Raw genomic sequence first — 14,697 nt, forward strand, 5'->3', positions numbered from 1 at the left:
ATCTTCTGGTCAATTCTACCTTCAATAATAAGTCTATATAGTTCTTGACTGAACTATAAGCCTTATTTACCTCTGAACGTGAACTAGTGGTGTATGCATCGGTATTCAGCAATGCATTCATACATTGCTGATAGTCTAAATTATTAAATACAACCAGCCCTCCACCTTTGTCAGGTTTACAAAAACGCAGTCCTTGTGACTTGATGAATTGTAAATATTTGCGTTCATCCCTATTAGTGTTGTTAACAGCTCTATGTTTAAACCCGACCTTTATGGCATGCCTAATTTCCAATTCACAAAGCTTCTCAAACAAGTCCAATACAGGGTGCAATGGGGGATTATACATACTAGGAATGTAGAAATTGTCAGGGTTACCAATATTCAATACATCACCCATAATTAAGTTAAAATTCAACTTCCTAGTGTACGTTTTAAATGTTCACAATTGTGTCTACTATGTTCAATGCTTGAGAAGGAACAAGGGTCAAACCTTTAGACAAAAAGTCAACAATGTCCGTGCTAAACTCTATAGCAGTGAAATTATAGAGCTTAAAGTCCCCTGATTTATTCAAGATAATCTCCGGATGTTTCTGACCAATTTTGTTGACAGTAATTGTATGGCAGTCATAATGGGAAGCCTGGTTGTCATGCGATACAGTTTCCTGATGGCAGCCAGGAGCAACATCATTTGAAAGAGGTAGAAAAGGTTGTAAATCAGACTGGTCACGGGCAATTAGGTCTTGTTTTTGTTGAATTTCTGCTTGCCCTTGGATTGAGTCTGTTGGTAGTTCCTCTGTTTGGACCTGGCCCCTGAATAGGGGCCCTGCCAAAAATTCTCCTGCTGGTGAGAGTTGTTTTGGCCAGGATGGTCACTCCGAAGTCTCCCACTCCAAGAGACCCCCCCCTGGATTCAACTGGGTTGTTCAAGATACTAGTGGAGCTGTGATTAACATGTAGATTATGACTGATCCTATTGTCACTACAGTTAACATCATTCACGTTATCATTCTCATTAGCAGTGGCATCAGAATTAACGCCAGGATTATGAGATTGGCCTCGAAGAGCGCTACCTTTTCTCCAGACTTGAGCCGGTGAAGGATCCGGGTATGCAGTACCTAAATGGTACGCTTTATAGTCCCTTTCCAGTTTTTTAAGCTTATTAGTTATTACTAGGAAGTGAGCGAGACTGTTGTACCGAGTAATACAGAGGTTACCAATGCTCACTTACCGGCCACTTTGTCTACCCCGTTTTTGCCTACTGTTAACTTGCATCCAAACGTTCATTCAGCGGTTCCAAGCAGTCAAAATTTACCGGGCTAGCCGAATCGAGGTCACCCTGCCAATATTTTATCTACTTCACCCTCAGGCCAACATGGGGCAGCTGTACTGAATGAATATGAAGGCAACACCAGTAGTCCGCCTTTAGCAGCATGGCTGGCTAACGGATTTTGTTTATCTAGTGAATACAACATTGACAACTTTCGTAAACAACCTGAGCAAGGTAACAACTTGTTTCTGACAATATTATTGAAAAATTAAAATCATTCGATGTATGTCTTGTTAAAATGAGGAAGTTACAACTGGAGATTTCATACTTTCGTGAATGCTTTACTCGGAAAGTAGTCACGAAAGGTTTAAGGCATTCTTCCTACCCTACAGGGTTGAAGGCTGGTTCTGTTTTCCATACTGAATTGTTCAGGTTATTTGACCGCCAGGGGCTCGAGCTGCTTGAAATTATGGTGAAACACTACAGTTTATGGGTAGAGGAGCTATCCCTGTATGTGACAATTAGATAAAAGTACACAATCAGATTTGGAGTTTGTGAGATACAAGTATGAGTATGGTCGGGTCTTCACCAGTATCAACCAGTACATGCTTAAATTAAAGTCTAATAAGTTCAAAAAACTGGAAAGGGACTGTACAGCATACCATTTAGGTACTGCATACCCGGATCCTTCACCGGCTCAAGTCTGGAGAAAAGATAACGCTCTTCGAGGCTCAAGTCTGGAGAAAAGGTAACGCTCTTCGAGGCCAATCTCATAATCCTGGCATTAATTCTAATGCCACTGCTAATGAGAATGATAACAACGTGAATGATGTTAACTGTAGTGACAATAGGATCAGTCCTAATCTACATGTTAATCACAGCTCCACTAGTATCTTGAACGACCCAGTTTAATCCAGGGGGGTCCCTAGGTGTGAGAGACTTCGGAGTGGCCATCCTGGCCAAAACAATTCTCACCAGCAGGAGAATTTTCAGCAGGGCCCCTATTCAGGGGCCAGGTCCAAACAGAGGAACTATCAACAGACTCAATCCAAAGGCAAGCAGAAATTCAACAAAAACAAGACCTAATTGCCCGTGACCAGTCTGATTTACCACCTTTTCTACCTCTTTCAAATGATGTTGCTCCTGGCTGCCATCAGGAAACTATACAGCATGACAACCAGGCTTCTCATTATGACTGCCATACAATTACTGTCAACCAAATTGGTAAACAACATCCGGAGATTATCTTGAATAAATCAGGGGACTTTAAGCACTATAATTTCACTGCTATAGAGTTTAGCACGGACATTGTTGACTTTTTGTCTAAAGGTTTGACCTTTGTTCCTTCTCAAGCACTGAATATAGTAGACACTATTGTGGACATTAAAACATACACTAAGAAGTTGAATTTTAACTTAATTATGGGTGACGTATTGAATACTGGTAACCCTGACAATTTCTACATTCCTAGTACGTATAATCCCCCATTACACCCTGTATTGGACTTGAGAAGCTTTGTGAATTTGATATTAGGCATGCCATAAAGGTCGGGTTTAAACATAGAGCTGTTAACACTAATAGGGATGAACGCGAATATTTACAATTCATTAAGTCACAAGGACTGCGTTTTTGTAAACCTGACAAAGGTGGAGGGCTGGTTGTATTTAATAATTTAGACTATCAGCAACGTATGAATGCATTGCTGAATACCGATGCATACACCACTAGTTCACGTTCAGAGGTAAATAAGGCTTATAGTTCAATCAATAACTGTATAGAAGACTTATTTATTGAAGGTAGAATTGACCAGAAGATCTATAATTACCTGACAACTTTGTACCCTAGATATCCGTGTATATTTGTCATCCCCACCATCCATAAGCGTATTGAGAATCCTCCTTTGAGACCACTAGTGGATAGCAGAGGTTCACCAACATACTCGTGTGCTAAAGTGGTAGATGCCATTTTACAAAAGTTCTTATGCCATGAGACCCAAATATGTAAAGATTCATAGTCATTCTTGAAAAAGCTCGAGGCCTTAGATTTCAACGTAAACTTTAATTTTCTCACTATTGATGTGAGAGACCTCTACACTTGTATCCCCCACGAGGTAGGCATAGAATGGGTAGCACTTATGTTAAAGAAACAACGCTACAGCCGCGGAAACTAGTTTGGTCATGGAACTTATTGATTTGGTACTCTCTAACAATTATTTTATGTTCCAAGACCAGTTTTTCTGCAAAAAGTAGGGGTAGCAATGGGGTCACCCTGCGGAGCTAGAGTCACAAATCTGGTCATGGCTTACTGGGAATCGGAATATGTATTTAACAATACATGTTGTGACTCCTTTGTTTTCTATACGAGATACCTGGACGACATCTTCATCCTCATCAATGGAGATGAGCGAGATAGTATGTGATGGAATATTTCAACAGCAATACGCATTTCCTACAATTCACTTCTACATTTAACACTGATACTACAGCATACCTAGATATTTGCCTAGTGAAAAATTACACTATTAATAGTTATGTAGCAAGGATATTTAGAAAAAACACGTAATCCAATACGTTTCTCCATTTCACCAGTAGCCATCCCTTTCACCAAAACAGGTCAGTCATTAAGGGCCAGTTAGTGAGGGCCTCTAGAATGACCAGTTTGGACGAAGACTTTTCTGATGAATGTGCTGTTTTAAAAAGCATGTTTTTGCACTGTGGATACCCACAGCCCCTCTTGGATGCCCTAAGAGGTTACAACTAAGAGTGGATAGGGAATACATTCCTTTACTTAGTGCTAAACCCCTACTGACACCATCTAGTACGCACAATGTAGTGGAAGAATATTCAGACACCACTAGTAGAGCATTGGTTAGTGAGGACAAGAATGTCACATTGTCCTTCATCACTACATTCAGTTCACATAGTTACTCATGTTTGGACATGTTACAGAAAAATTGGAACCTGTTTAAGATGTACCCTAACATTTACATTAAAGTAGGTGAGACCCCTAAAGTAACATTTAGAAGAGGGAAGAACCTTAAAACTCTCTTAGAACAGCAATACACCCCAGTAGTACGAAATACTGGGCTGGATAAATGTCAAAATTGCAACTATTGTAAACTTGTAGAAGTCACTAATTCGTTTAAGGTTAACGATACAACTTATAAATTGAAAGGCAGATTCAACTGTAATTCGTCTTTTGTAGTTTACTTGGCTAGGTGTACATTCTGTCCTGCTTTCTATATAGGAAAGACGGAGCGGAGGCTCTGTGACAGAATTTATGAACACCAATATGCTATGAATAAATGTAAACTGGAGAATGCACTAGCTAAGCACACTATTTCTAATAAAGAACATGCTTTTAAATTTATTACCATTGATCAAGCCAAGTATGACAGTAGGGGTGGCCCTAGACCACTCAAACTTGAAGAACTTGAATTAGCCTGGCTAGTGAAGCTGAATGCTTACAATTTTCCTGGGATGAATGACTCATGCTCAATTAGTAGCATTCTCAAACTAAAGAGCTTGCAGAGATGAGTCACATTTTGTTAAAAACATATATTATTTCTGTCAATGGTTGAGTTATACAAAATAACTTTTAATGTTTTTACCTTTGTGTATTGTGGTCACTGTCGTAGACATGTTTACATACTTTAATGTGTTTATATACTTTAATGTTGTTTTATTACTGGTTATCAGCAGTTGTCACTTTAATTTTAAAGTGTGTTTGCTTAAATAGAACAAAGTGATGCAATTGGTGAATGCTGATCACCTGTCTTACTTATAAGGACGGTTTTTTATTGCTGTAACTGTTTCTGAAAAAGTTTGCTATCAGGATGACGAAAAGCGCTTTAAACAGTGGAATAAATAGTGTTATTTGACTCTTCTCGGACTGTGTTGCTGGTTTTTCGAACCTGTTTTTGGATTTACTTAGTTTCTTGCCTTGTTTGTGTTTCCACCTTATAAAACCCGTCTGGTCATTTTGGGGCTGAGTCTGGTTTCTTACAGACAGAGTTGAATGCATCCAGATAGGCTGGGAGCACAGGTGGTATTAGCTGAAGGAGAGGGAGACAAGTTGCAGAAGTTCAAAATATCTCTTCTGGGTGTCAGACATCATGGTAATGCCCCACTTGAAGTACTCCCCTTTTAGTTAATAGTACTCCATTTTAGTTATAGTTTCCCCAAAAGTTAAATCTTCAGGTGGGGAGTCCCCTTCAATGGAATCTTCATCTTGGGAATAGTAGTCAACAGGGGAAGCAATTTGAGAAACATAAGAGACTGATTCCTCCGAGGAGGAATCATAATGATACAGCTGTTCTCCCTCTTGAGTAACTGGATGATGGGGAGAAGTAGCAGAGGCTGAGCGAGGGCTGAGCACAAGTATGGTGGCAGGAGCAGGGCCTGTGGGCCTAACGGCCATGAAGGCCTGCATGAGAGTTTGTAAAAGACTCAGTCTGGCTGTGCTTCAGATGGAGTAATATGTTATGTCTTCTGTCTTTTTTTGGATGGCGTCAGCTTCAAGGACAGCCTAGGGAATGAAACATGGCCTACAGTAGGAGACGACTTGGTCGGTCGTCCAGCAAAAGGCTCCCCCCTCGACGTCAGCTGTGGCCAATGGCTGAAGTGTCTCGGCAGATGTGCTTTCCGTGGCTGCATAAATTGCTTCCACAACTGGAAACATCGAAGCTGACTGAGAAATTGGGGATTCCTTGGTCCATATATCGGAAGCTGGAGGGACGCCCGACAGTGGAGTGGCAGTAGGAATAGGCCTGTAAACCTTGGCCTTCTTCCTGGGTGGCTCGGGTTGGTCGACCGACTCTGGGGCCATCCTAAGGGCTAGGCGTTTAAGGCGCTGGTTGTCGAGATATAGATTTAATGCGGCCAAATGACTGGGAAGCATCTTGGGCATGAAAGACTGACAAATGGAACACAACGTATGGTAGTGTTCCCTACCTAGACAAAACACTCACCTATCGTGGGTATCTTTGTGCGGTATCAGACAGCCGCAATTACATTTGCCTTTTTTAGCGGACATCGGCAAAGAAACTACAGCAAACCAAGCACAAGCAATGTTAATGGTAAACAAAAAAGCCCAGCGGGGTACTTATCTTTTCGAAGTAATTGTTAGTAGGAGCTGAAAGATCGAAGTGACGTGGTCTGCGGCTGAAATGTTCTGATGTCTGTGCGTGCAGACGTCACATTTAAGGTCCCTAGTTTATGGCCTTGTGTGTGACGTCCCATGCACCTACAGCAGCTAGGCAAAAGCTTTTGTATAGGAGCCGATGTCAGATCGCCTGAGGCGGAAAATTCCACACCATTGAATACTGCAACATTTGAATTGGAGGACATAATGTAATTCTGCATGTGTATCTCTTAAATAAGGGCATCTGGGTCCTAACAGACTCACTTCCAAGCCACACAAAAAGAGAACCTCACCCTCACAGAACTTGGTTATCAGAAAGCCCAAGCTCATCCAAAACGCACAGGAGTCTAACGTAAAATTAGATCAGGCATCAAGCCATGCTATCCTTGAGGACATGTTCTACCTGACATCTAAAAGCTGATGTACATCTAGCATCTGGGTCTGTGCTCTAGGTCCTGTTTGTGCAAAAGATCAACAGGCACTCCTCAAATCTGGCTTGACAAATACTGCTGGACAGCAGAAGATGAGTCCTCAGTCCCCAAATGCTACAACTGTGCCTCATTGAGTGGACTCATTGACTGTTCTGTAGAAGCAAGTCAGAAGTGTGGATTCTTTTGTTGCCAGATATTGAGATATGTGGACACACACCCCAGACCTCATCCTCAAGGTGGCTGCTTGAACATACACTTTTCTAAGGTCTGATGAAGTTAACATTGTTTTAACAAAAGCGCTCACATCGATTTTACGGGATTTATACATCGATTTTATTGGATCTATTGGATTTATTTGGCATTAAGTTTGCTTTTACTCAACATTTGTGTGTTTGGCGTTCCTTGGGACCCTTCCTGCCAGTTTTAACATTTGGTTTGTTTCTTGCCTTTGACATTTTCCCCACTTTTCTAAGGTCTCTCTCATCAGAAGATGAGCTTCAGTTTGCAGTACCTAAAGCCTACAAGGCCAGTTCAAGAGAAAGCAACCATTTAGCTTTCCACTCTTTTGCCTTCAACAAATGCTCTAGTAATAATACGAGATAATGCAAGTGACTCTCCTGCCAATCACAACACTGTGCACCATCCACAACAGTCATCTCGACTGAAGTTAAGTTATTCTCTATCTTCTCTCCTCAGTCTCCAGATGGCTGGGTTTTAACACTGGTACTTTTGTCAGTGCCTTAATACCACGCTCCTTACACCCACGCAATGCGCATAGTGCCAGTCTGGATGCTAGCGAGTGGTCTAAGTAGCTGCAGAAACTCAGAATCTCTGAATTCCTTACAATCAAAAGCAGGGGATTTTTCAAAATTAATTTAAGGCTCTAAATCATAATAATGTCAAGGAAAAAAACAAAAAAAAGGAACAGCAGGTGTTAAGCACATGACAAAATACTATGACTTGCAACTAGAGAAGTGTCTCTAAGAACCAGAGGAAGAGAGAAACAAAATGGCTACAAAGTAAAAGCCAACATTTACAAACTGCAAAATGCTTCTGAAGTCAGATGAATTTTCTCTTGTTGAGATGCTGTCTTATATAACCACCCACTCAGGTACTGTGTCAGCTGATTTTCTACAGTACAACTGAGAAGAGATATGTGTCATCTATAATGTGCTTAGTGACACATCACTTTTTATTAATTATACTTCTTGGGGCATTCAGTGGCAGAATATGAAAACAGTTATCAAAAGTATGTTTATCAAAAAAAATGTTAATTCTGCATGCTTGACAAGAATACCTACAAGATACAACTGTCTTTCTTAGAAGCAACTCTGAAACTAATGACATGTTAAAGGGCTTCCTCAAATCACAGCATACACAGATTAATATCAAGATGAAATAAGGAGACACGTTAGAAACTATACATTTGCACTAAAATGGGTAATTACTATCATTTCAATGCAAAAACATACTCTTCAGAGTGCAAAGAATTATGTAACCATCTAGAAAACAAAAACCTTCACGAAGAATGTGCTAGCCCACTAGTTCCTTATTCCTATCAAGAAGTCAGTCACCTATATTAAATGGGTGCTTCTGTAGGTTAAAAGCCCAAGTAGACATCTTTTTTGGCCTTTCAAAATCTAGCATTTTTTTCTGGACTTACTTATTAAAACCAAAATAGCTACCTCCCAAACTCTAACAAAACTAAAAAAAAAAGCAGCAAACAGAAGTTCCTCAAACAGAAAAGGCATTACTAACCTTCGACCAATGAGGTTTTAAAACAATTGCTCGTTTTCCATCACCAAGTGCTCTCCTGTTGAAAAGAAAGTAGAATAATCTATTATACTGTCAAGCATTATCTGTTAATTTTCCTACAGCAAATTTAAGCCTTCCCTAGCACTGCAATGCCCCCAAACAGGGAACTAAATAAAGGCAGGCAATACATTAATGAAATGTGCAAATATAGATAACAAAATCCAACAGTAATTATTAGAAAATGGAAATCAAAAACTAGACCAATTGTAGTTGAATACCTGAGTATTGTACATAAAAAAAAGAAGTGGAGCTGGGATCCTTAGAAAAAGGAAAGAGCAAATTACACAGAAGGTAAATGGAATTTGTGGGAACAATACAAGAAGAGTAATGCTTAGGAGACGTTTAATGGAAGGAAGGAAATTAATTTATGTAATGGAATGAATAACTGTCAAAAAGGAAACGTATAATGCCTGAAAAAAATACTACGTTTTTTCTTTTATATTAATATGACTCTGTACTTTTTAATTTCTCCATATCTTTTGTGTTTCTAATACCATGATAGGAATGGACCCCATTCCTAAGTCAAAGTACGATTAAAGTTCATGAAATTTAGTACTGTTTCAATCTTTGATGTCAGCCAAAAAAGTGTTCTTCGCAGCACCTGCAATGTGCCCAGTAATGGCGCCTTCTGCAATTCATACGGGGTTACATGGATTGGTAGCATATCAAAATATGATTATAGATTCTTTTTTATAAGACCCGTTGCTCCTACTACTATTGGAACTCTCTGGGTATCTTCCATTCACAGTACTCTCATTTCTACCTACAAATCCTGATATTTTATGACTCTCTCTCCCTGTATGCAAGACACTGTAGTCACTGGGTGTGGCGATTTCAATGAGCAATGCTACTCTTGTCCTCTTTTCTTGGACCACTATATCTGGTTTTCTAGCATCTATCTTTTGAACTGTTGGTAATGGGTGATCCCAGGTGATGTAGACTTCACTTTCTATGATGCTTTGTAGCTCATGTTTCCAGTATTTTTTCAGCCCTTTCATTATCGGAATGTTTGCACTGTACCTGTGTCAATGTTTTAATGTGATATAAGAAAAATGTTTATTAAAAAAATTTGACTAAGTCAAAGAAATGCGACTCTTCAGGTTATGAAAAAACAATAAGATAATCTTCTCCAAATCTCACTTTCAGTGGACTTCACTTTGGTGCTGAATTTGCTAGCATGACAACAAAAGCAGAAATCTGCTATATCTAGACATACAAAGAAGCCTGTTGAGGCCAGAGTCCAATATTGCAATTGGGCTACAAGTTCATAGGTTGGTACAAGGCTATCAGCCATAGGGCTGATACAAGCCTAGCCAAACAATCCCCCTGATATTTCTTCCCACAATATTTACTTCCCTGGACCCCTGTCTAGCAGGGCGACTGACGTGATCCCCGGGGTGAATTTCCCATCTCCCATCCAATCATCAAGGTTCCTTTTGAGAAGGGACAAGGAGGCACTCTGCTTGACATGTATGGGCAGTGTATTCCAGAGTATGGGGAGTCTCTGGATAAGGAACCTACCCCTCCAGCATGTTTTGCTCATTGTAATGACCAGGTTTAGATCCCTGGAGTGTGTGGCTCTGAGGGATTGGGATTTCTTTAAGTGGAGCATGTCCAATAGTGTAGGGTTTGACAAGGCCTTGTATGTTAAGCAGAGATCTCCTCGGAGTAGATGATATGCCACAGAGTACAGCTGGAGTTTTTTTTTTTTTTTAGACTGTCTGCATAGGGCATCTGCTTTAGGCCTGTGATTCTTTTAAGGAGGTATTTATGCTCCCTTTCCAGCTGTTGCAGATGTCTTGTGAGGTACATAACCAAACAGGGTGCTGTACTCGATAATGGGTCTAATGAGGGATGAGTAGTGTGACAATTACCTCCTTTTTTCTGGATGAAAAGCCCTTAGTGATGAGGTGTGTCACATAGAAGGATTTCCTAACTGTTGTGGCAATGTAGTTATCGAAGGTGAGACCACTGTCCACGTGTGTCCCTAAGTCTCTCATCACACTCTGTGTTTAGTGTACTGCCACCTAAGTGGTAATTCATGGGTACATGTTTTTTCTCAAAGGGGATAAAGTACAGTTTTGTACCTACCATAAATGTAGATGTTAGAGTGCTAATACAGCTGCAGTAATCACAGATGGGTTCTCTGCCGTCAGGCGGGTCCTCGGTCGGCCAAACTCCAAAGTCTAGGTCCAGCGTCAGTTGCTGTCGCTTTCTTTCCTGACGTCAGTGAGGCAGGGGTATATAAGACACAGCCGACGCCATTTTCTTCAGTCTTTCTTGCCCCAGATGTCAGGTGCCCCCAGCAGGAAGGCAATACATAAATTATATTTATATACATGCAATGCAATATAATCAAAAATCAGTAGTTGCAAGCAAATATACCACAGAAGGATAACCCAATCAGGTTGTATGAAGAGGGGTTAGGCCCTAGGCCTTTACCAAGAGGGGAAGGAGGGAGGGAAAACTGTACTGCAGCTGTATTAGCACTCGAACATCTACATTTATGGTAGGTACAAAACTGTACTATGTTCATCGTGCATACAGCTGCAGTAATCACAGATGGGTAGAATCCCAAAGCTATGCACAGGGTGGTAGGCACTAGATGGAACTGGGATGAGCCAGAATGCCCTGCAACACAGCAGTGGCAAAGCCTGCTCTAGTTTTGGAATATAAAGGCAGGTGGCAGTGTTTTGTGAAGGTATGCACAAAACTCCAAGTGGCTGCCTCTAAAATATCTTTGGTAGGAACTCCTCTGAGGAAGGCTGCAGAGGTAGCTGTGGCCCTGGTGGAGTGGGATCTGATGCCTGTAGGGACAGATTTTCCATGATAGGAGTAACAAAACCGTATGCAGTGGCCTATCCATTTTGAAATTGTCTGTTTGGTAACTGGCTTCCCTTGAGCTCCTACAGCATAGGACACAAAAAGTTGTTCTGATTTCCTGAAAGGCTTTGTTCTGTCCAAATAATAACATAGCTGTCTATGGATGTCTAAGGAGTATAGCAGCCTTTCCCCTTTGTTTTGAGGATTGGGGTAAAAGGTAGGTAAGTGTATGGCTTGATTTAAAGCTACCCTGGATACCACTTTAGGCATAAATGACGGGTTGGTTCGAAGGGAAACCCTGTCCTGATGGAAGATGAGAAAAGGCTGCACAGCCATGAGGGCTTGTAGTTCCGAAACCCTACGAGCTGAGGTAATGGCCAGAAGGAAAGCTGTTTTCCAGGACAAATATTGCAAATATGTTGAGGCAGCTGGTTCAAAGGGAGGCAATGTTAATTTTTTCTAGAATGTAATTAAGATCCCAGGCTGGCACTGGTTGTTTCCTTGGTGGTCTTATATTCTTAGCCCCTCTGAGGAACTGTCTTAGGAGTGGGTGAGAGAATAAGGGTGGATCCATGTTGAATTCTGCAGAAATGGTGGAGGCATGGATTTTTATGGAGGAAAATGAAAGTCCACTGTTCAGCAGCTCAGCTAGATACTGCAATACTTGAGGCAAATTCAGTTTTCTAGGGTCCTGGCCTTTTTTCTCATTCCAAGAGCAAAACCGTTTCAATTTTGCGGAGTAAGCCTTTCTAGTAGATGGCCTTCTGGCCTCTAAAATGACATCCTGCACCTCTTTGGGGAGTAGGGTCTGTTGTGGTGTTAAGGAATTTTCCATACAGCAAGACTGAGTGTTTTCAGCTGACTGTGAAGAGTTTTGTAGCTGTGCTGAGTCAGCAGAAGAGGCATTAGAGGTAGGGGCCAGGGAGGAGTATGTGTTAGGCTCCTCAGGAGCGGGTACCAGTGTTGTCTTGGCCAGTCTGGAGCAATCAGTATCATCTTCGGTCTGTCTGCTCTTGCTTTCAAGAGCACCTTGGGCAGAAGAGGCAGTGGTGGGAAAGCGTAAACTGTCCATGCTGTCCAACTGAATGAAAGGGCGTCCACTCTCCAGGCCTTTGGATGAAAGGTCCTTGAACAAAACTTTTCCAATTGATGATTCCTGTGGGAGGCAAAGAGATCTATGTCTGGCCTCCCCCACGCTTGGATTATCTTTGTAAACACTTGAGGATGCAACTTCCATTCGTGTGGATCTGTCATATTTCTGCTTAGATTGTCTGCCAGGGTGTTCTCCAAACCTGGCAAGTACTGTGCTTGAAGTTCGATTTGCCATTCCAGAGCCAAGTTCCAAAGTGTCATGGCTAGTCTGCACAGGGGGTATGAATGTGTTCCTCCTTGTTTGTTTATGTACCACATTACTGTGGTGTTGTGTGTTCTTATCAATAATTGTCCTGGATGCAGGAGGTCCTTGAAAGCTGTAATTGCATTTATCACTGCTAGCATTTCTTTTTGATTGATGTGAAGGTGCTTTTCCTTTTGGGACCATTTGCCCTGAATGCACCTGTCTGTCATGTGCGCCCCCCAGGCGTAATCTGAGGCGTCTGTTGTGATGACTTGATTTGCTTGAGGCTTGCAGAATGGGAGACCTGTGTTTGTTTGACATGCTTGGGCCCACCATAGAAATTCCTTTTGCAAACATGGAATTATTGGTATTATTGTTTCCAAACTGTGGCTGTGTTGAGACCATAGGTTTTTTAGGTACCATTGAAGTTTCCTCATATGCAACTTTGCACAAGGGATTAAAAGAATGCAAGATGCCATGAAGCCCAGAGCCTGCAGGATTTTCCTTGCAGTAAGCCTGGTACAATTTGCTAGTACTTTGAAGTACTGAGTTAGTTGCCCCTGTTTTTCTGGCGTAAGATAGGCCATCTGGGTGTTTGTGTCCAAGTTGACACCCAGGAAAGTTATTTTCTGAGATGGTGTTAGCCTGGATTTCTCTTTGTTGATTGTGTATCCCAGAGAATTCAGTAACCGTGCTGCATAAGCCAGATGTTCCAGATGTATGTGCTTGCTGTCCGCTTGGATCAGGCAGTCATCCAAATAAGGGTAAATTTGTATTGATAGTGGATTGAACCTGCAAGAAATCTGAGGTATCTTCTGCAGCTTTGTCTGATTGGGACATGCAGGTATGCCTCCTTGAGGTCCAATGTTACCAGCCAAAACTCCTTGCCCAGCATGGGAAGAAGCTGCTGTAATGTGAGCATCTTGAATTTTGGCACGAGTAAGAATGCGTTTAGGATGGATAAGTCCAAAATGGGTCTCCAGTCGGTTCCTTTCCTTAGTACCAGAAATAGCCTGGATTAAAAACCTTGACCTTGTTCGTGAGTAGGTACCTCTTGAATAGCTTTCATGTCTATGAGCTTTGAAATTTGTAGTTGTGCCTCTGCTCTTTGATTGTGTGGCAGGTTTGGCATGCCTCTCATTTTTGGGAGAGTGTGAAAATGAAATCTGTAGCCTCTGTTTATAACGTCCAGGATCCATTTGTCTGTTGTGACAATATGCCAATTTCTTGTAAATAATGCCAGCTTTCCTCCCAAGGGTGCTGCCAGCTGAGACTTGCTTGGCATGAAAAGGAGGAAGTCATTGGGTTTGTTTCCTGTATTGTTGTGCACTGTCTTCGCCCCCTCTTGGTGCTGGAGTTTGCCATTGCCTGCCTCTATATGATCCTTGTGATTGTCCTCTGCCCCTTGTGCACCTGTATCTACCTCTTTGGGGCTTGTCCGTGGCTGGAAAGGACCAGTTTTTAGAAGGCCAATTTCTGCTGAAATGTGGTGGTTGAACCTGTAGAAAAGCTTTGACAGTTTGCATAGATTTGGCTTTTTCTTCCATTTTCCGTAGTATCTCCTCAACATTAGTACCAAATAGCACATCCTTTTGTAAAGGAGCATCTAGTAGTTTAGCTTTCACATAAGACAAGATTTGTTCCCTAAGCCATGCATGTCTACGAATGACTGATCCTGTAACAGCAGCTCTACTTGAGGCCTCTAGGACATCATAGCCACATTGTAAGGTGCGTTTACCCACTTGTTCTGCACTATGCATCATATCCTGCAACTCCTTCAAATCTCGTTGTTCAGGTTGAGACATTTTATTTCTTAATTGTGATAACAGAAACTGCTGATATTTAAGCACATGAAACTGACAATTTAAGGCCCTCATGGCTAG

General features: G+C 41.5%; 1 protein-coding gene across 1 annotated transcript in view; it reads right to left on the minus strand.

Annotated features, from left to right (window-relative positions):
- Positions 1-14,697, minus strand: part of LOC122802402 (E3 ubiquitin-protein ligase TTC3-like) — a 317,715-nt gene that overhangs the window by 114,378 nt on the left and 188,640 nt on the right. Inside the window, exon 5 of the mRNA XM_044072026.1 lies at positions 8,599-8,653. Within this exon, the coding sequence (XP_043927961.1) occupies positions 8,599-8,653 (55 nt within the window). The remainder of the gene's footprint in view (positions 1-8,598; positions 8,654-14,697) is intronic.

This window comes from Protopterus annectens, chromosome 5.part0 (genome assembly GCF_019279795.1).
Source record: "Protopterus annectens isolate FY-2018-M chromosome 5.part0, PAN1.0, whole genome shotgun sequence".
Classification (NCBI taxonomy): domain Eukaryota; kingdom Metazoa; phylum Chordata; order Ceratodontiformes; family Protopteridae; genus Protopterus; species Protopterus annectens.